At 37.6% G+C, this 24464-nt stretch overlaps 1 protein-coding gene across 13 annotated transcripts in view; it reads right to left on the bottom strand.

Annotated features, from left to right (window-relative positions):
* Positions 1-24464, bottom strand: part of adgrl2a (adhesion G protein-coupled receptor L2a) — a 185435-nt gene that overhangs the window by 35589 nt on the left and 125382 nt on the right. For 11 of the 13 annotated variants that reach the window (XM_061883988.1, XM_061883986.1, XM_061883998.1 and 8 more), the window contains 9 exons: positions 18529-18867; positions 18252-18355; positions 13848-14033; positions 11486-11524; positions 7024-7207; positions 4788-4910; positions 2629-2828; positions 1059-1232; positions 249-455 (listed from right to left, as the gene is read on the bottom strand). In XM_061883988.1, the coding sequence (XP_061739972.1) occupies positions 249-455; positions 1059-1232; positions 2629-2828; positions 4788-4910; positions 7024-7207; positions 11486-11524; positions 13848-14033; positions 18252-18355; positions 18529-18867 (1556 nt within the window). The remainder of the gene's footprint in view (positions 1-248; positions 456-1058; positions 1233-2628; positions 2829-4787; positions 4911-7023; positions 7208-11485; positions 11525-13847; positions 14034-18251; positions 18356-18528; positions 18868-24464) is intronic. The other 2 variants (XM_061883989.1, XM_061883987.1) reach the window with 1 other exon arrangement.

Here is a 24464-nt window from a genome sequence, read left to right on the forward strand (position 1 = left end):
TGCCCACTTTACACCTTTCATGGTGAACATGCCCACTTTACACCTTTCATGGTGAACATGCCCACTTTACACCTTTCATGGTGAACATGCCCACTGTACACCTTTCATGGTGAACACGCCCACTTTACACCTTTCATGGTGAACATGGCAATAAAATGGTGATATTGCCCATGAGTGAAACAGGTAAAATGGAGAAGAGAGAGAGAGAGGAATGAAGGAAGGAATGAAGGAAGGAAGTAAGTGGTCACCCTGGGCTGCGTCATGTCCACGCCGACGAGGAAGATGAGTTCGGCGAGGAAGAGGTTGATGCAGAGGTTCTTGTGGATGGTGTTGCGGTCGCTCTGCAGGCCTCGGAAGAAGCAGAAGGTGAAGATGCTGATGCTGAGACACAGCAAGGACATGGCCACGCCCACTCGAGTGATCACGCCCAGCAGCAGGTCATGTGACCTGTTCACCTGCCACACAACACAACACCACAACTTTTACACAACTGGACTTACTCATGCAAATATGACAATTTAATACAACAACTTTTACACAACTGGACTTACTCATGCAAATATGACAATTTAATGTTGTTGAGCATTAAACTTTTTTTACTTTAAAATTGATTTGATTTCATCATATTTCATATTAGCAAGGCAACATATTCTAATTACATAAAAGGTCTCCATCATAATTATATACATATATATTTATAATTACATACATATATAGGTACAGTATATACATATATATATGCACATATATAATGTATATCCACATATGCACACGCACACACACACACACACACACACACACACACACACACACACACACACACACACACACACACACACACACACACACACACACATTTTTAATCATGTTTTCAGTAAAGCTGTTATGAGAGTTTTATTACAGCAAAGAATATTTTGCTAGAATGGCTTTGACTGCTTTCTGATTGGCCGTCAGATGGAGTCCACAGGCGGGCAAAGACGTGGACCCCTAGCGGCCCTGAGGGTGAGGGCCCCCGTGCGTGAGACCCCCACTCACGGTGCGGGAGGAGGCGGACTTACGTTGACTTTGCGGTGTGCCATGAGCACGGCGAAGTTGGTGAGGTGGCTGCAGGAGCAGGTGGTGTGAGTCTTGTTGGCCCCCAGGAGCCTGCAGCCCTGCGTGGACCAGTGGCCCATCATGCTCCTCTCCGAGTAGTTCCAGAAGGAGCAATTGGAGTTGAAGTAGTGCTCCATCTGCAAGATAACAAGAGATGGCAACTTTTACACGCCTCCTTTCTCAGACAGCCAATCACACGCAGCCTTGAATAACAGCAAGAAGCCACGCCCACAGCCAATAAAAGCTCAGGAAGTGCAAAGTAATTGCTGCTACTGATCCAGCAGCTCATTTCCTCCACAATAAAAGACTCATTTATATCTCCGTCTTCATTCAAACATGACTTTAAAACAATCATTTATATCTCCGTCTTCATTCAAGAATGACTTTAAAACAATCATTTATATCTCCGTCTTCATTCAAGAATGACTTTTCATCAACAATTCACTTCAAGTCCTTCATCTGGTGCCCAGCCAGCCACTTCAAGTACAGACAACTACAGCCATTTTATACCGCTTGTCCCTTTCGGGGACAAAGCCAAATCTTACTCAAAACAGGCCCTTAAACTACGGCCCGCCAGTGTCCAACATCTAGTCCCTGATATGCCCCAAGTGAAGTCCCTGGTACGCCTCAAATTCAGTCCCTGGTACGCCTCAAATTCAGTCCCTGGTATGCCTCAAATTCAGTCCCTGGTACGCCCCAAGTTAAGTCTGTGGAACAACCTGAGTTAAGTCCCTGTGCTCCAATCACTACATCACGAAAAAATAAGAGTTGTAGAAATGATTGGAAACTCAAGATAGCCATGACATCATGTTCTTTACAAGTCTATCTACACTTTTGACCATATATATATATATATATATATATATATATATATATATGTATATATATATATATATATATGTATATATATATATATATATATATATATATATATATATATATGTATATATATATATATATATATATATATATATATATATATATATATATATATGTATATATATGTATATATATATATATATATATATATATATATATATATATATATATATATATATATATATATATATATAACACCGGAGTAGAGTAGAATATGTTAGGTCAGGGAAAAACACAGAGGCTGTATCATCCCTACAAGCCTGTTTCACAGAGCAGGGAAACCTGTAAAACAGGCTTGTAGGGATGATACAGCCTCTGTGTTTTTTCCTAACATATGTATAGATATTATTTTACTTATATATAGTCTTGCACTGAGGTCAATGTGTTCCATTTACAATATTTTTTGAAAACGTTCTTTTTTGTTTTTTTCTTAGTTTATTCCTTCATTCATCAATATGTCAGAAGTCACATCATTGGTCCGTCTCTCCCTCCAATAGTCTTTGGTGTTTTCCCTCCAATTATGCTGAGGGCGGAAGTAGTCAGCAGTCACGCCCATATATGGTCACGCCATCATCAGAGAATGAGCAGTAAAAAGGCTTCTAATAAATCTTGGTTTTGGTGTCTTTTTTAAAAGGCAGACATGTTGGCACTCACGTCGATGTGTTCCAGCGTGAAGAGGACCGGCTCGTTGATGAAGACCCGACTGGACTCTTTGTTGATGGAGGCGGCGATGACGTCCGAGTTGACCGACACGTTTCCAGCGCTCACGTCGCCCTCCGTCTGGAAGGTGGCGTTTTCTGTGCTCAGGAACTGGCCCAAGTTCTTGTACAGCACAAACACCAACTTGGCCACGCCTGCACACGCACGCACACACACACACACACACACATACATACATACACACACGCACACACACACACACACACACACACACACACACACACACACACACACACACACACACACACACACACACGCACACATACATACACACACACACACACACACACACGCACACACACATACACACACACACACACACACACGCACGCACGCACACACGCACACACGCACGCACGCACGCACGCACGCACGCGCACACACACACACACACACACACACACACACACATGTGACATCATCATCCTCATCATCATCAGTGTTAGTCATCAATAAAATAGTCCACCAATAATAGTTGACATATGTTAGCCAATTATTATAATTATTATGATGATTGTTATTTTGGATATATTTCAATGTAGCAGTATTATAACATAAATCCATCCATCCATTTTCTACCGCTTATTCCCTTTTGGGGTCACAGGGGGTGCTGGTGCCTATCTCAGCTATAATCGGGCGGAAGGCGGGGTACACCCTGGACAAGTCGCCACCTCACCACAGGGCCAACACAGATAGACAGACAACATTCACACACTAGGGACCATTTAGTGTTGCCAATCAACCTATCCCCAGGTGCATGTCTTTGGAGGTGGGAGGGGCCTATCCCCAGGTGCATGTCTTTGGAGGTGGGAGGGGCCTATCCCCAGGTGCATGTCTTTGGAGGTGGGAGGGGCCTATCCCCAGGTGCATGTCTTTGGAGGTGGGAGGGGCCTATCCCCAGGTGCATGTCTTTGGAGGTGGGAGGGGCCTATCCCCAGGTGCATGTCTTTGGAGGTGGGAGGGGCCTATCCCCAGGTGCATGTCTTTGGAAGTGGGAGGAAGCCGGAGTACCCGGAGGGAACCCACGCAGTCACGGGGAGAACATGCAAACTCCACACAGAAAGATCCCGAGCCTGGATTTGAACCCAGGACTGCTCAGGACCTTCGTATTGTGAGGCAGACGCACTAACCCCTCTGCCCAGTATTATAATAATTATCTGAAACAGTAATAATGATAACAATAATAATAATAATAACATTGGATGTATTTGTATAACTATGATTATTAATAGGTTATTTTTGATTATTCAATGATCATATTTACCATCATTGTTAATCATCATTATTATAATTGTTTTATTAATGTTCTTACAAATCAATAAGAATATAATGGCATTAACAATATTAATACCATAACTAATAACACTGTCAAAAATAATAAAAATGTGTTATTATTAATGTATATAAGTATTAATGTGATTAAACATTGTAATCATTTATACGAACGTGTAACAATGTTAAGATATACTAAGGTAACTATTATAATAATAACAAATATAAAACAAATAAAATAACATTAATATTATTATTATCATAACACATCATTAAGGTTATTGATTATATTAACAATAATATTAGTACTATTGCTAATTACTACGACTACAGTATGAAGTACTAACGCTACAGTACATAGTACTACATTATGAAGTACTATGACTACAGTATGAATGACTACAACTACAGTACAGAGTACTACAGTATAAAGTATTATGATTATAGTATGAAGTACTCTGACTACAACATGAGGTACTATGACTACAGTACAAAATAGTACAATATGAAGTATTATGATTATAGTATGAAGTACTCTGACTACAATATAAGGTACTATGACTACAGTACAAAATAGTACAATATGAAGTATTACGACTATAGTATGAAGTACTCTGACTACAACATGAAGTACTATGACTACAGTACAAAGTACTATGACCACAGCATGAAGTACTATGACTACAGTATGAAGTACTATGACTACAGTACAAAGTATTACGACTACAGTATAAAGTATTACAACTACAGTACAAAGTACTACGACTACAGTATGAAGTACTAGGATACAAAGTACTAGGACTAGAGTAGGAAGTACTCACCATTCCGACTGTTGAGTTTGACGGTGTTGGCGGAGAGTTGGATGGAGATTCCCGCCCTGTTGGATTGTGGGAACTTGAAGTCGTGCACTTGGCCGTCGGTGCTCAGCACGTAGACGTCCAGAACTGCGGGAGAGGCGGAAGAAAAGTCAGCAGCTTTTCTTCTCAAACACGTCATCCATCAGAACTTACTGGATACACTCATGGCTGCCCGAGCAGACGGGAGAAAAGCAGCATGAATATTGACATGAATATTGACATGAATATTGACATGAATATTGATATGAATATTGACATGAATATTGACATGAATATTGACATGAATATTGACATGAGTATTGACATGAATATTGACATGAATATTGACATGAATATTGACATGAATATTGACATGAATATTGATATGAATATTGACATGAATATTGACATGAATATAGACATGAATATTGACATGAATATTGACATGAATATTGACATGAATATTGACATGAATATTGACATGAATATTGATATGAATATTGACATGAATATTGACATGAATATAGACATGAGTATTGACATGAATATTGACATGAATATTGACATGAATATTGACATGAGTATTGACATGAATATTGACATGAATATTGACATGAATATTGACATGAATATTGACATGAATATTGACATGAATATATTACATGAATATTGACATGAATATTGACATGAATATTGACATGAATAAAGACATGAATATTGACATGAATATTGATATGAATATTGACATGAATATTGACATGAATATAGACATGAATATTGATATGAATATTGACATGAATATTGACATGAATATTGACATGAATATTGACATGAATATTGACATGAATATTGACATGAATATAGACATGAGTATTGACATGAATATTGACATGAATATTGACATGAATATTGACATGAATATTGACATGAGTATTGACATGAATATAGACATGAATATTGACATGAATATTGACATGAATATTGACATGAGTATTGACATGAGTATTGACATGAATATTGACATGAATATTGACATGAATATTGACATGAATATTGATATGAATATTGACATGAGTATTGACATGAATATTGACATGAATATTGACATGAATATTGACATGAATATTGACATGAATATTGACATGAATATTGACATGAATATTGACATGAATATAGACATGAATATTGACATGAATATCGACATGAATATCGACATGAATATAGACATGAATATTGACATGAATATTGACATGAATATTGACATGAATATTGACATGAATATAGACATGAATATTGACATGAATATTGACATGAATATTGACATGAATATAGACATGAATATTGACATGAGTATTTCTATTGATGGCTAAGGAGGCTGCGTAGGAACATGTTATCCTGCAGCAGGCTGATGTTGACATGGGTGTTAAGACTTTTACAAACAAAACATCACAGAATGTATCTCACTAGACCACTCATTAAACATAATAATAATAATAATATGCAAAAGCCGAGATGGTTGGTCAAGAAATGTCTTTTTGCACAACCTGAATACACCCAAAAATGCATTTCAAATAATTTTGAAATTTATATATTTTTTTAATAAAAGGAGTTTCTGAAAAAAACATGCGGAAGATTGAAATGAAATGAAAAACAATTTTTTTTGTTTATAATTTTTTTTTTTAAACATTTTTACAAATTATTTATTTGGTTAGAAATATATATTTTTCTGGTTTTCATTGTTTTGATAACAAAAACAATTTGTTTGCAATTTGTTGTTTTGGTTACAAATGGATTTTTAGGGTTTTAAAAAAACATTCGGTGAAAAATCAGTTTTGAATTAATGTTTTTTTTTGAGTTGCAAATAAATATCAGCTGACCAATAAACAGGCTTCTAACTATATGTTAGAAGCCTGTTTATTGGTCAGCTGATATTTTCCCTCCTAAAGTGTTGAGAGTGGAAGTCGTCAGCAGTCACGCCCATATATGGTCATGCCATCATTCCGGCCCAATTAAAGAGCTTGTAACATTTCATCTAGTGGAGGCCACACCCACAAAATTGAAGTTGAGTCGAAGGCAAAACATTACTTTCAACTAAAGCTTTTTAATTTATATTTTTTAAATTCTATTTATTTATTGGTTGAATTGCAACAATATATTCTTCCTGTTTGTTTCAAATGCATGCATTTTTGTTGCAGATAAAAGACAAAGCCTTTCTACTCACTAATGTTGTCGGCAGGAACTTTAACGATGGCGGGTTCCATCAGGTTGTCGGCGAGGACGAAGGCGCCCTCCTCCAAGGTGTCCAGCAACATGGTGGCGGCGTGCGTCTGCTCCGTCACGTTCATGTCCTGCCAGGACTTCAGCGCCTCGGGTCTGAGCAGATTATCTACCGTGTCCACGATGGCCTGCAGCCGCACACACAACACGGTGAGGAAGGCAGCTGGCGACATGTGACACGAACACAACATGACAACAACACACCTGCACAAAGACAACAACTGCAAAAGCAAACTACAAACATTTTTATAGACTGAATGCATGACAAGCAGGGATGATAAATTGCATGGATTGTGCTCATTTTATATAAATATATATATATACCTGTATGCATATATATATATACATATATATATGTATATATATATATATATATACATGTATATATATATACATATATATACATACATATATATATGTATATATATAAATATATATGTATATATGTATATATATATATATATATATATATATATATATATATATATATATATATATATATATATATATATATACTGTATGTAATTGTACATAATATGTAAACAATCCATTTGTGGCAAAACATTAAATTGCAGCCAGTGTTTTAGTAATTAAAACGAATTACTTGTAACCAGAAAAAAAATATTTGTAACCAAATAAATAATTTGGAAAAACATGAAAATAATGAAAATCTATAAATAAAAAAAGGAACTATTTTTTTTTTTTCTGAAACTCTTTTTATTTAAAAAAAGAAAAAAAAGATTTAAAATGATTTTGAATCCATTTTTGGGGGCCGTCGGGTTGGATGAATGTGTGTGTGTATATATATATATATATATATATATATATATATATATATATATATATATATATATATATATACACACAAAAATAAATAAATATATTTCAAATTTCATTTCAGACAGTATGTGTCCTTATTTCCTAGTCCATACAAACAAGATGGGGAATATAGTCAGTTGTTTGTACCTCCATCACACATTTGAGCTTCTTTTTCTAAAAGCATGACTTAACTCAATCTGCTTTTAATTCTGTCCCATAAGACAAATCTGCACCGAGGGGGGGAATATGTATGTGTGTGTGTGTGTGTGTGTGTGTGTGACTTTGGTGGCAGACGGAGGACACGGACGTCCCAGTAGAGGAGGTTATATTTGGACAAAAAAGTGCGATGCAAGCTGAGAGAATTTAAGTAAAAAAAAAAGTAACCTTATTATTATTCTGGTGGAAAAAATGAGTCATTAGCAGAAAACAATTCATCTCATGACCTGGAAGCTGTTGACTTTGTGGCCGACAAAAAGTTGCACCATGTTGCTCCTTGAAAAGTACAAGTGGGTTTAGGGGTGTCCGATACATGAGTCCACTTCTGATACCATATCACAACCATGTGTTAGAAAACGCTTTGATCAAGTGACATGAGTCAAACAGACAACAATAGTAGGCAGGTTTTTGTAAAATATTGAAAAATAAGTAAATAAGTTATTTATTATTAACCGTCTAGAATGGACTAATGTTGTCTTTAAGTTGAAGTGGAGTGGTAAATGTTTTTTTCCTGAAGTTAGACTCATTGTGCAGTCAGTAGAATGATGCGGACACGTTTGTTGCTGAACACTTTCTAATACACTTCTGCTTAGGAGACTTTGTAAGTGGAAGTAATATCAATCAATCATTATTACCTTTTATTCTTCAATGATTATTACCTATTTCTAGCTTCTGTGCTTAGCTGTTGTGTAGCTGCTGGATCCTAGTAGCCTATAGATTAGCATGTTACTGGATTTCCAGCTTTGCACAAGTAAACTTGTATCGCACATGCTATCACACACATTTAAACGCACTGCAGGTCTGCTTCTATCGCACATGATATCACACACAAGTCAACATGCCGCAGGACTGCTTGTATCGCACATGATATCACACACAAGTCAACATGCCGCAGGACTGCTTGTATCACACATGATATCACACACACGTATCACATATGATATCACACACACGTAAACAGGCCGCAGGACTGCTTGTATCGCACATGATATCACACACAAGTAAACACTTTGCAGGGCCGTTTGTATCGCACATGATATCACACACAAAGAGGCTGCTTGTATCACATATTGAACATGTCATCTGATCCTGCTGATATCAGACTGATATCAGCAGGATCCCCCTGAACAGGAATAAGATCAGTTGTTGAGCTGGACTGAAGCCTCTTTTGTCCCAGCAGACTTTAGGACATGACTAAAACACCAAAGATGAGCAGAATATAAAAGTGAAGATTTGAAGAGTCCAGATGTGCGATGGCGACATTAAAAGAGGTTTATGACACACTTCCAGGTGTTGATTATTCCTCCCAGCTGACGGTGGCTGGAAGGAATAAAGTACAAAATAAAAATAACACATGAGGAAATAAAAAGTAGAAAAACAAAACAAAAAAAAGAAGCTTCATGCTGCTGAAATATTCTCCTTTTCTCCCGTTTGCACTCAAGACTTCTTTCACTCGCCTTTTCTCTCATTCAGCCCGAGGACACGCCCACCCAGGCACCGTAGACACGCCCACCCCAGGCATGTTACATTAGTCATGCCCATTCGGTGAAGGTTAGACACGCCCACCACGTGTAAATTAGACACGCCCACCACATGTAAATTGGACACGCCCACCCTGCATAAATTCAGTTGATGACACATTACTAACGATGCATCACTTTTTTGTGAGTGGAAGATGATATATTAACATTTATCAATGTCACCTGTAATCCATGAAAAATATAAAAGTTTAAATGTACAAAGGTTGTATTAATCCAGGTGATGTCGTGTGTGTGTGTGTGTGTGTGTGTGTGTGTGTGTGTGTGTGTGTGTGTGAGTGTGTGTGTGTGTGTGTGTGTGTGTGTGTGTGTGTGTGTGTGTGTGTGTGTGAGTGTGTGTGTGTGTGTATGCACGCTACAACAGCTTCTTCTTCTTCCTGGTTAGATGAAATGTTATTGACTTGTTATAAAAACCCTGATGTTACTTGTGACATCAGAAGGTGTGTGTGTGTGTGTGTGTGTGTGTGTGTGCGCGTGTGTGTGTGTGTGTGTGTGTGTGTGTGTGTGTGTGTGTGTGTGTGTGCGTGGGTGCGCATGCAAGGATCTACATGTATGTGTAAATATGTATTCCCTGTGAAGGTGACTCATATTTGATGAGTGTCCACATGAGATGGTTGTGGTCAAACGTGATAAATATAGTTAGAATTAAATTATTAAACTATTTCATTTACATTAAAGAAGTACATTAAATAATAAAATATGATGAATTAAAACAATTAAAAAATACAATAAATAAAATCAATCATGATCAAACACCTGCTCAGTGGCCTAGTGGTTAGAGTGTCCGCCCTAAGATGGTAGGTTGTGAGTTCAAACCCCGGCCGAGTCATACCAAAGACTATAAAAATGGGAGCCATTACTTCCCTGCTTGGCACTCAGCATCGAGGCTTGGAATTGGGGGTTAAATCACCAAAAATGATTCCCGGGCGCGGCCACCACTGCTGCTCACTGCTCCCCTCACCTCCCAGGGGGTGATCAAGGCTGATGGGTCAAATGCAGAGAATACTTTTGCCACATCTAGTGTGTGTGTGACAATAATTGGTACTTTAACTTTAACTTATTGAATATAAGTACAATTAAATCATTAAACTAAATTAAATGAAATAATTTAAACAATTAAAAATACAATAAAAAAATAAATCATGATAATTATAGCTATATTTAAATCCCTAAACTACATTAAATGGCATTAAATAAAACACAATAAATTAAAACTATTGAAATGAAATAAAATTTAATTATAGAACTAAATTAAATTACCCTAAATTTAATGAAATAACTCAATAATTTAAAACAATTACAAATTAACATGATAAATAAAGTTAAAATCACATTATTAAACTAAATTAAATTAAATAATACAATTAAATGAATGCAACAATTTAAAATACAATTAAATAAAATCAAACACAATAAGTATGGTTAAAGCCAAATGATTAAACTAAAATTAAATGACATGAAATACAATACAATAATTAAATACAATAATAACACTAAATACATACAAAATAAATGTAATTATTATAAATGGTACAAATGATAGTTCCACTAGTTAAGACAGAGTAGCATCATGTTACTTCTGTCCTCATCGCAATGGAGGTTTGTCGCCGTCTCAAAGGAAGCATTTACTTTTTGGACAGTTTTATGCAAGTTTTTTTGAAGTGCGGCACACCAAAGTTCCAGCGCAACAAGAACAGACGACCTCGAGTGGACGTGAGAGAAGTGAGAAGGCTCGGAGTGCAGCACAGGTGAGAATAGGACACAGGTAGCACAGAGGGGGGGTGGCAGGCAGCAGGCAGCAGGCAGGGTCGGGGGGGGGGGGGGCTCCTGTACCTTGGTGTACGCCCTGCACGTCCGCTCTCGCTTTTGAAGCTTTTTGTTACAATTCCACCAGAAAAAGAAGAGATCAGAAACAAGATGATTTGATGTCTGACACACAAACAGTTGTGGCGCTCGCTCAGTTGCTCAGAAGTAAATGTTCTTCCAAAGTGGCAGGTGGACTGCAGGAGACTACACAAGTGGAACCTCCATCGTTTCATTCAAGTAAATGTTCTTCCAAAGTGGCAGGTGGACTGCAGGAGACTACACAAGTGGAACCTCCATCGTTTCATTCAAGGCCACAAAACTACATATGATTCAAAAGTTACAAGCTCAACATAAACTTCAACGCACTCAATAAGTTCATCTTTCTGCCCTCGTTACTCCTTTCCAGCGTGTGCAGCTGGGCAGATAGTTAACAGCATGAAGAAACAGAAGCTCCAGAAGTTTTTGATCTTCCTTCTTTTGAATTGTTTCCTTTTCTTAGTTTTATTTCTTCGCACTACTTCATTCACTTAAGACTGGAATAATAAACACGACAAAAGTATAATGTTGTTTGTGTACTTTACATAAATCAAATAGAAGGTTTATTATTAAAACAATCACACAATAAAATACACAGTTTACACATGTGAAAATTAAACAACATCAAACACTGCACACAATGTTTGTGACTCATCACAATTAAAGCTAAGATGTAGCCTTATCGCCCTCTACAGGTCAAACTTAGCGCTTCATGTATTAAACAAGTTTTGATCGCCAGAGTACTTTTGTGTGTTCATGTGTCAATAAATGTTTATTTGATTAATACTATAATCTAACAGTTAAGAGCTAATATTAGGACTCAAAGTAAAGCCGCTGCTCCTCCACATGGAGAGGAGCCAGATGAGGTGGTTCGGGCATCTGGTCAGGATGCCACCCGAACGCCTCCCTAGGGAGGTGTTTAGGGCACGTCCAACCGGTAGGAGGCCACGGGGAAGACCCAGGACACGTTGGGAAGACTATGTCTCCCGGCTGGCCTGGGAACGCCTCGGGATCCCCCGGGAAGAGCTAGACGAAGTGGCTGGGGAGAGGGAAGTCTGGGTTTCCCTGCTTAGGCTGTTGCCCCCGCGACCCGACCTCGGATAAGCGGAAGAAGATGGATGGATGGATGGATGGATTAACAATTGTGCTGTCAGTTGTTGTATTTTATCTTCTTACACCTCGGACTATAACTTGCAAGCATGTTTTACTTCCCTTTGTCTGAGCTGTGTTAGCCAGGTCATTAAATCCAATGTTGCACCCTACAAAGTGTTTATACTTCGACTTACACAAACATCAGTGATCCCCAAAAGAAATAGTTTAAAAAACAGTGGCTGAGTTACAAGAGGAGAGGATCACTAAAACACAGAAAAACATGGACAAATATGAATAAAACTTCAAAACAATACAGAGTAACCACAAATAACAACAGCAATAAAATGGGACGACAAAATAATCAAATAAATCATACAAGGTTCACATCGTTCCACATTTGGTAACGTACCATAACTACAAAAAGATAGAGGAATAAATAAGAATACAAAGTAAATAAAAACAAAAGACTAAAATTAATGAAATGTGCGCTGTTGTATTATTACCATATGTAATATTGTAATAGTACAATGTATTATTACTTATCACATATCAACTGTTTGGTTTTCATGAACACATTTGGAGGTGTTGAAAACGCCATGTAAAATGGCTAATGCTAATCAGTAGCATGTGTATGACATAATGAATGTGGATTAGCATTGAGCTAGCGCATTGTGGAAAGTACTTTGAGTACTTATTAGGCGTGTTTGCTTCAACACTTTGAGGCCGTCTGCTACAAACATGCTTGTTTACCCGCCAAATGTTTAAATCAGGAGCAAGAAAGGGATCCAAATAAGATACCTTTAGATTTCAGGTGCTTCGGTACTTACCTATAAAAGTACTGCAATATGCAACAATATGATGAGTCGCACAAACATTTATACACTTGTCACGCGGTTTTTGTCCTGGCTACAAATAATAGATTATTGTATTATTACTACTAGCAACATGTGTTTATATTTTTACTGTTGTGTCTTTTATTTCCAGTGTCCTGCAGACTGATAGTAGTGATAGTGTTTACTCACCTGGCTCCTCTGTACTCAGCCAGGCAGTCAACCGTGTGTGTGTGTGCGTGTGTGTGCGTGTGTGTGTGTGTCTGCATGTGTATGTGCGTGTGTGTGTGTGTGTGTGTCTTTAAAGAGTGTCTCATCTCAAACTATGTTTTTTTATATAGTTAAAGAAAAAAAGGGAGGAGCACTTGAGTTGAACTTTGGAGGTTCCACTTGCAGCTGGTGTGAGGTTTGAGGTTTGAGGCGGTGTCTACCTTGTTGAAGCTCCGCCCAGCAGAGTCCTTCTCGCTGGGGCGGAGCTCCTGCAGCTGAGCGTCCAGGATGTCCACCAGCTGCTCCATGAGACGCACCGAGGAGCTGACGTCTCCGGCGTAGATGGGACCCTTGGTGTGTTTGGCCAACTCGTTCGCCAAGTTTGCCGCGTTCTCGCCGCTGCGGATCTGCCGGCGTCAAAGCAATCGTGTTTTCCAAAGTGCAACACATCGAAATGATCATTAGTAAATAACATCTTCGTGTCACACCGGAGGTTGTTCAGCACAGAAAGGTGAGCGCCCCCTAGAGGGCCACCAGCAATATCTGTTTGTCAGCTGTGCTCCTCAGGTGTAGTACACTTCATCACCACTTGTGGCAGTAATGACATTACCAAACAAAGAAATCACGGAAAAGTTTATTAAGTTCAAAATCTATGACTAAAGCGGCGAAACCGTAATTTAATTTCCACTTAAATTTTATTGAAAGTTTAGTTAAGCATTGTTTTTATTAAATAATTATCTATTAATTTAGTTTATTTTAGCACATCATAATATTACGTACATGTATTTCTTTGCAGCATATTCAAATAATTAAATACAAAAATACAATTAAATACATTAAAACAATTACAAATACAATTTAATAAAATCAAACACAATAAATATAGTTAAAATTAAATTAATAAACTAAATTATATTACATTGAATTAAATAAAATAAATAAAATAAAATAATACAGTTTCACACAAGAGTGGTGAAACTGTAATTTCATTTCCACTTTAATTTTATTGACAGTTTAGGTAAGAAAACAGTTGTTTTTTAAATAAAATGATAAATTAATAACTGAATTTTATTTTAGCACAACATATTAATACGTACATTTATTTTTATGCAGCATATTTAAATAATCAAATTAAATAGTACAATTAAATGAATTCCAAGAATTAAAAATAAATTCTAATAAAATCAAACACAATGAATATAGTTAAAATCGAATTAATAAATTAATTAAATTACATTAAATTCAATGAAATAAATAAATAAAATAAAATTATACAGTTTCACACTAGAGTGGTAAAACTGTCATTTCATTTCCACTTTTTCATTTCTTAAATACAATTATTAACTATCAATTTTATTATATTTTAGCAAGACATAATATTACGTACATTTATTTTCATGCAGCATATTTAAATAATCAAATAAAATGATAACATTTAATAGATTAAAAAAATTAGAAGTAACATTTAATAAAATCAAACACAATAAATATGGTTAATTTAAATGAATAAATACAATAAAATGATACGTATTAAAAATGCAAATAATTTAATTTCCACTTACAGTAAATTTTATTGACAGTTTAGTTAAGAAAAAAATGTGTTTTTAAATTAAATTATCGATAATTAATTTAGTTTATTTTAGCTCAACACATTTGTACGTAATTGTATTTTTAGGCCACACATTTGTTTAGTTTTGAGTTTTCTAATCAGCCTGACCTAAGCCTGAGGTTTATGTGTTCAATAAATAATAACATTTGTGCTTTCATATCGTTGGATATAATTATTGAAAATGATGAAAATAGTAAGATGACTAATATTTAATATTCTAATATCTTAATATTTGAGAGGGGCCCGAGGGTAAAAAGGTTGCAAAGCCCTGGATTAGAGCAGAGATGGTGGAAATGATTGAATTCTGCTTGAATATCAATTATTGTAATATTACCACACAAAACTACTACTTGGCTAATTTCCTAATTTGTAAACGACAGCAAACAAAATAATTTTGTGATGATTGTTCATCGGACGTGTCGGACTTGGAAAAGATGCAATACTCAACAGTTAGCGTGTTAGCTCGCCAGCTAACGAGAAAAAGACAAAGTTGTGTAAAAAAAAAAACTTTAATTATCCTTTATTTATGTACTTGTCAGCATTTTTATAAACACTTCATCTTCATCTTATTTTTGCTTAATTTTATCACTGCGGTCATTAATGTCTTTTGTTTTCATGAAATCACGACTTAGTTTGTATCAAGACTTGTGAAGTGAATTATATTTATATAGCGCTTTTTCTCTGGTGGCTCAAAGCACTTTACATCGTGAAAGCCAATATCTAAGTTACATTTAAACGAGTTTGGGTGGCACTGGGCGCAGGTGGTTCAAGTGTCTTGCCCAAGGACACACCGGCAGTGACTAGGATGGCGGAAGCGGGGATCGAACCTGGAACCCTCCAGTTGCTGGCACGGCCACTTTACCAACCGAGCTATACCGCCCCGATCAATATTTGTGAATCCATTGGTGATTGCATTGCAAGTCAGCACTTGCCAACTATTTCACTTTAAAAGGCGAGGGAGAGATGTGAAGCTTTTCTAATCCATGAGTCCACTAATGGTTACCATAGTCCACTAATGGTTACCATAGTCCACTAATGGTTACCATAGTCCACTAATGGTTACCATAGTCCACTAATGGTTACCATAGTCCACTAATGGTTACCATAGTCCACTAATGGTTACCATAGTCCACTAATGGTTACCATAGTCCACTAATGGTTACCATAGTCCACTAATGGTTACCATAGTCCACTAATGGTTACCATAGTCCACTAATGGTTACCATAGTCCACTAATGGTTACCATAGTCCACTAATGGTTACCATAGTCCACTAATGGTTACCATAGTCCACTAGTCCACTAGTCCACTAGTCCTCATGTGCAGCCCTAATCAAAACATTTAACGTGACACAAATACTAGTGAAAAATTCCGGCCTCCACTTTTGTCCTGCGCTCTGAACCCTGCGGCTTATACCACGGTGCGGCTATTGTAGGGATTTTTCCTGGCTGAAGCTCATGATGCAAATAGTTTTAGCAAACAAGTGCACAAACACTGGAATGGTGTGTTATTGTTTGTGCTACGGCGCCATCTGTCAGATGACTTGGCTCACTGCAGATGCTGTGGGGGTGAATGGGAATTTGTTTTACAGTTTAAATCTTTGAAGTGGAAGTAGACCTGCCGTTGCGTCTTCTAACCGTCCATAGCATTTCTTCTCAGATGTGGTCCTCTCCAAGGTTTCTCATAGTCATCATTGTCACCGACGTCCCACTGGGTGTGAGTTTTCCTTGCCCTTATGTGGGCCTACCGAGGATGTCCCTGTGGTTTGTGCAGCCCTTTGAGACACTAGTGATTTAGTTCTATATAAATAATCATTGATTGATTGATTGATTGATTGATCATATGGATTCTTAATTCATCACTCCAAGCAACGTTTGGAATTTTTACAATATAACTAAAACAGTTCTTACTTACTAAAACGTCCCATGTGTGACGTCTGTAGGAGTGTCTTCATGCATATTTGTACCTGCTATCATTAGCATGATGCTGCTGGCGCCGTTAGCAGTAGCTAATATGCTAACAGGTGTCTGTGTTAGTATTATTAACTTACAACGGCATTCTTTTTGTATTGTTTCACTTTCACAAATTTCTCAGTAAATTCAGCAAAACGTCAGTGTGGAGTTATTGAGTCTGTTTAGCTGATTAGGAAGCTAGCTTGCGCAGCTAGTGGCTCCATGACCATGACTGACGTTTTGTTTGATCAGCCGTTTTACTGCCCTGTTACTGACACTGTTTGGAAACAGTTAAGGTATGTAAATAAACATTTACAGAATATTTCTGTGAAAATAACTAATTTCACAATTTGTATATATCTGCCACTTATAGTCCGGTGCGACTAACACATGGACAAATATTGTTTTCTTTCAAAATCTAGTGGGTGCGTCTTATATGCTAAATGGTACATGGCTTATACTTGAAAAGTGCTTTTCTACCTTCAAAGTACTCAAAGCGCTTTGGCACTACTTCCACATTTACACACTGATGGAGGGAGCTGCCATGCAAGGCGCTAACCAGCACCCATCAGGAGCAAGGGTGAAGTGTCTTGCTCAAGGACACAATGGACGTGACTAGGATGGTAGAAGGTGGGGATTGAACCAGGTTACTGGCACGGCCACTTTTCCCGTATGCGGGTGTGTTCTACAGTGTAGACTATGGTACATGTCTATCATGCTAAATATTGATATGGTTTTATTGCCCAGCCTTATTTGGTTGTTACAATGACTTCTAGTGGGTCCATGACCATGACTTCTGTTTTGTTTGATCAGCCGTTTTACTGCCCTGCTACAGACATCGTTTGGGAACAATGAAGGTATGTAAATGAAGATTTAAGTGTAAATAGCTCATTCCACAACATACTGTACATACATGCGACAGTGCAGCTTAAATATGAAGAGAGTGGGTGTGGCTTATACACCTGTGCACTCTGCACTGGTGTATAAGCCAAACATTTGAGGCGCCACAAATACCCTGGCGGTGGCGGGTGTGAAGAAAAACATGAAGAAGGGTTGGGCGCTCACCTTCTGGGCCACCTGGTTGACCCAGTGGGAGGTACAGTTGCTGAGATCGGGGCCCTTGGGGTGCCAGGTCCCGGTGGCAAGGACACACAAATAAGATGCCGTGCCTGCCAGGGGAACAACAACACCAACTTTTTAGCACAACAGCGTTCTGTGCCAATGAAGGCCGGAGCCAATCAGAGTGCTTCTTGCTGCCAGGTGACTTTGTTGACATGCGAGTCCTGAGAAGGCGTCCTCTCAGGAGAGCGTGGACGGCGTACAGAGGAGGACCCGGCCTTACCTCGCGTGCCTTTGGGACACGGCCGCTCCACCAGCAGGCCCCTCTGGGTCTGAGGCCACAAGATGTCTCTCCTCTGGCTGGACGGGCAGAATCGCTGCGGCAGAGGGAAGGACTCTGCGGGCGGAGGCGGGCTCGTCTGCGCCATGGCGGGGGGCGGCCTGGCCACGCCCCTTCCACGCTCCTTGGGCCCCGCCGTGCCACTGGTTGTGTTGGCCACGCCCCTGTGCACGCCGCCCACTGTTGTTGTTGTTGTTGTTGTTGTTGCTGCTGTTGTGGTGGCGGCGGTGCTTGTGCTTCTCACCGGCTGAGTGGACACGGTGACTTGAGACACGGACACAGCTGCCAGGCACAGGAAGTACACAATAGTCACATTTTGTCTTCTTCGTCATTCACACAAAAACACTTTTGTATTACACAACAACACCTTTGTATTACACAACAACACCTTTGTATTACACAACAACACCTTTGTATTACACATGTTTGTATTACACAACAACATGTTTGTATTACACAGCAACATGTTTGTATTACACAACAACACCTTTGTATTACACAACAACACCTTTGTATTACACATGTTTGTATTACACAACAACACCTTTGTATTACACATGTTTGTATTACACAGCAACACCTTTGTATTACACAACATGTTTGTATTACACAGCAACACTTTTGTATTACACAGCAACACCTTTCTATCACACAACAACACCTTTGTATTACACAGCAACACCTTTCTATCACACAACAACACCTTTGTATTACACAACATGTTTGTATTACACAACAACACCTTTGTATCACACAACAACACCTTTGTATTACACAACAACACCTGTGTATTACACAACATGTTTGTATTACACAACAACACCTTTGTATTACACAACATGTTCGTATTACACAACAACACCTTTGTATTACACAACAACACCTTTGTATTACACAGCAACACCTGTGTATTACACAACATGTTTGTATTACACAACAACACCCTTGTATTACAGAACATGTTTGTATTACACAACAATACCTTTGTATTACACAACAACCCCTTTGTATTACACAACAACACCTTTGTATTACACAACAACACCTTTGTATCACACAACACCTTTGTATTACACAACAACACCTGTGTATTACACAACAACACCTTTGTATTACACAACAACACCTTTGTATTACACAACATGTTTGTATTACACAACAACACCTTTGTATTACACAACAGCACCTTTGTATTACACAACATGTTTGTATTACACGACAACACCTTTGTATTACACAACAACACCTTTGTATTACACAACATGTTTGTATTACACAACATGTTTGTATTACACGACAACACCTTTGTATTACACAACAACACCTTTGTATTACACAGCAACACCTTTGTATTACACAAAATGTTTGTATTACACAACAACACCTTTGTATTACACAGCAACACCTTTGTATTACACAACAACACCTTTGTATTACACAACGACACCTTTGTATTACACAACAACATGTTTGTATTACATAGTAATACCTTTGTATTACACAGCAACACCTTTGTATTGGACAGCAACATGTTTGTATCACACAACAAGTTTGTATTACACAACACGTTTGTATTACACAGCAACACCTTTGTATTACACAACGAGATGTTTGTATTACACAACAACATGTTTGTATTACACAACAACATGTTTGTATTACACAGCAACACCTTTGTATTACACAACATGTTTGTATTACACAGCAACACCTTTGTATTACACAGCAACACCTTTGTATTACACAACAACATGTTTGTATTACACAACAACATGTTTGTATTACACAGCAACACCTTTGTATTACACAACATGTTTGTATTACACAGCAATACGTTTTTATTACACAACAACATGTTTGTATTACACAGCAACACCTTTGTATAACACAACATGTTTGTATTACACAGCAACACCTTTGTATTACACAGCAACACCTTTGTATTACACAACAACACTTTTGTATTACACAGCAACACCTTTGTATTACACAGCAACATGTTTGTATCACACAACAAGTTTGTATTACACAACAACACGTTTGTATTACACAGCAACACCTTTGTATTACACAACGAGATGTGTGTATTACACAACAACATGTTTGTATTACACAACAACATGTTTGTATTACACAGCAACACCTTTGTATTACACAACATGTTTGTATTACACAGCAACACCTTTGTATTACACAACAACATGTTTGTATTACAAAGCAACACCTTTGTATTACACAGCAACACCTGTGTATTACACAGTGACACCTTTGTATTACACAACATGTTTGTATTACACAACAACACCTTTGTATTACACAGTAACATGTTTGTATTACACAGCAGCATGTTTGTATTACACAACATGCTTGTATTACACAGCAACATGTTTGTATTACACAACATGTTTGTATTACACAGCAACACCTTTGTATTACACAGCAACACCTTTGTATTACACAACAACACCTTAGTAATACACAGCAACACCACTGTATTACACAGCAACATGTTTGTATTACACAACAATATCTTTGTATTACACAGCAACACCTTTGTATTACACAGCAACACCTTTGTATTACACAGCAACATGTTTGTATTACACAGCAACATGTTTGTATTACACAGCAACACCTTTGTATTACACAACATGTTTGTATTACACAGCAACGCCTTTGTATTACACAGCAACACCTTTGTATTAGACAGCAACACCTTTGTATTACACAACAACATGTTTGTATTACACAACAACATGTTTGTATTACACAACATGTTTGTATTACACAGCAACACCTTTGTATTACACAACAACATGTCTGTATTACACAACAACATGTTTGTATTACACAGCAACATGTTTGTATAACACAGCAACATCTTTGTATTACACAACAACATGTTTGTATTACACAGCAACACCTTTGTATTACACAGCAACATGTTTGTATTACACAGCAACACCTTTGTACTACACAGCACCTTTGTATTACACAGCAACTCCTTTGTATTACACAGCAACATGTTTGCATTACACAACAACATGTTTGTATTACACGACATACGACAACATGTTTGTATTACACAGCATCACGTTTGTATTACACAGCAACATGTTTGTATTACACAGCAACACCTTTGTATTACACAGCAACATGTTTGTATTACACAGCAACACCTTTGTACTACACAGCAACATGTTTGTATACACGAAAACATGCGACAACATGTTTGTATTACACAGCAACACATTTGTACTACACAGCAACAGGTTTTTATTACACGACAACATGCGACAACACGTTTGTAATACACAGCAACACGTTTGTATAACACAGCCACATGTTTGTATTACACGACAACATGCGACAACACATTTGTATTGCACAGCAACATGTTTGTATTACACAGCAACACATTTGTATTAAACAGCAACATGTTTGTATTACACAACGTGTTTATTTTACACGGCAACATGTTTGGGTTACACTACATGTTTGTATTACAGAACATGTTTGTATTCCAAAACCACATTTTTGTATTACACAACATGTTTGTATTAAACAGCAACATCTGTGTATTACACAGCAACACCTTTGTATTACACAGCAACACCTTTGTATTACACAACAACACCTTGTATTACACAACAACACCTTTGTATTACACAACAAGATGTTTGTATTACACAACAACACTTTTGTATTACACAACAACACCTTTGTATTACACAGCAACACCTTTGTATTAAACAGCAACATTTCTGTAATACACAGCAAAACCTTTGTATTACACAGCAACACCTGTGTATAACACAAAAACATGTTTGTATTATACAGCAACACTTTTGTATTACATAACAACACCTTTGTATTACACAACACCTTTGTTTTACACACCAGCATGTTTGTATTACACAACAACATGTTTGTATTACACAACAACATGTTTGTATTACACAGCAACATGTTTGTATTACACAACAACATGCGACAACACGCTTGTATTACACAGCAACACAGTTGTATTACACAGCAAAATTTTTGTATTACATGACAAAATGCGACAACACGTTTGCATTACACAGCAACACGTTTGTATTACACAGCAACACGCTTGTATTACACGGCAACATGTTTATATTACACAACATGTTTGTTTTACACGACAACATGTTTGGGTTACAGAACAACATGTTTGTATTACACAACAACATGTTTGTATTACACAATGTGTTTGAATTACACAACATGTTTGCATTACACAAGTTGTTTGCATTTCACAACCACATTTTTGTATTACACAACATGTCTGTACTACACAAGTTTGTATTACACAACAACATGTTTGTATTACACAACAACATGTTTGTATTACACAACAACAAGTTTGTATTACACAACAACATGTTTGTATTACACAACATGTTTCCACTACACAAGGTGAGGGTGAAGTTATATCCGCTTTCATCAAGTGCTTTCTGGTACGGGAGGGGTTGCTTGGTCGAATTCAGCTTTGCTAGATGACAGCATCGATAGCCTCTTATTATTTCCGGTAGGTATTGGAATGCGGGTATAGGAATGTTCTTCTTGGAGTAGTCGATGCTGAATTTTTCCATTTCGGATCGTCGTACATTGTTTAACAAATGTCAATTTGGAGCGGGATATGTCTTGATTGGATTATCTAGAGAAAAGTGCTCAATACCGTGGTAGACAGCAACCACCCACCCACCACCACGAAAAGAATACCTACCGGAATTAATTCACCCTCACCTATGAACCCACGCCAGGAAACCAACCAAAAAAGAGCAGAAAACAAAACATCATCTCTTACAACCCCCCATTAGGCAAAAACGTCTCAACCAATATCGGCCACAAGTTCCTCACTCTGATCGACAGAGACTTCCCCAAAGGCAACACCCTAAGAAAAATATTCAACAACAACAACATTAAATTGAGCTACAGCTGTATGAATAACATACAACAAATCATTTCAAACCACAACAAAGCAATTGCAAAAGGACTGCCTACCCCCAGACTAAACAACTCTGAAACCAATAAGGAATGTAACTGTCGCAAGAAAACCTGATTGCCCCCTCAACGGGGGGTGCTTACAAACATCAGTCGTTTACCAAGCAAAGGTAACACGCAAGGATATTAGCACATCCGACACGTACATAGGATTAACCGAAGGAGCGTTTAAAGCCAGATGGAATAATCACAAGGCCTCTTTTAGAAACCAGACTTTGCGGAATTCTACAGAACTCAGCAAACACATTTGGAACCTCAAAGACAATAATGTTGAATATTCAATAACATGGCAAATTCTTGCATCCAGCACACCTTACAACAGTGGTAATAAAAGATGCAACCTATGCTTAAAAGAGAAACTGTTTATTATATATCATCCAGATCTATCATCCCTCAACAAGCGCAGTGAAATCATTTCAACATGCCGCCACAGACGGAAACACCTCCTAGGTAACACATGAGCCAATCACCACACCCTACACCTGCCTGTACCCACCCACTCTGTGCCCTATATAAACCATTGTATGTGAATGCTTCCATTAAAATCTCCTGATGATTGAGGGAACCCCTCATGAAACAGTTCTGTAGAGATGAAGTAGTCTTGTGATTTTTCCAACACCTACATATTGCGCTCTACCACGGTATTGAGCACAATTCTCTGGATAATTCAATCAAGATATGTACATATATGTATGTATCAACTACAATATGAGATAAAGGTCTGACTGGAGAAAGAAGACCAAGTCTGCAGTCGTCAGACTCCAATCATCAACTCCATCTTCCAATAGATCTTCATCCAACATGGCCGCTCGTCACATGCACTCTCCTTGCATGATGAAATAATTGTC

This window comes from Nerophis ophidion, linkage group LG22, assembly GCF_033978795.1.
Source record: "Nerophis ophidion isolate RoL-2023_Sa linkage group LG22, RoL_Noph_v1.0, whole genome shotgun sequence".
Lineage (NCBI taxonomy): Eukaryota > Metazoa > Chordata > Actinopteri > Syngnathiformes > Syngnathidae > Nerophis > Nerophis ophidion.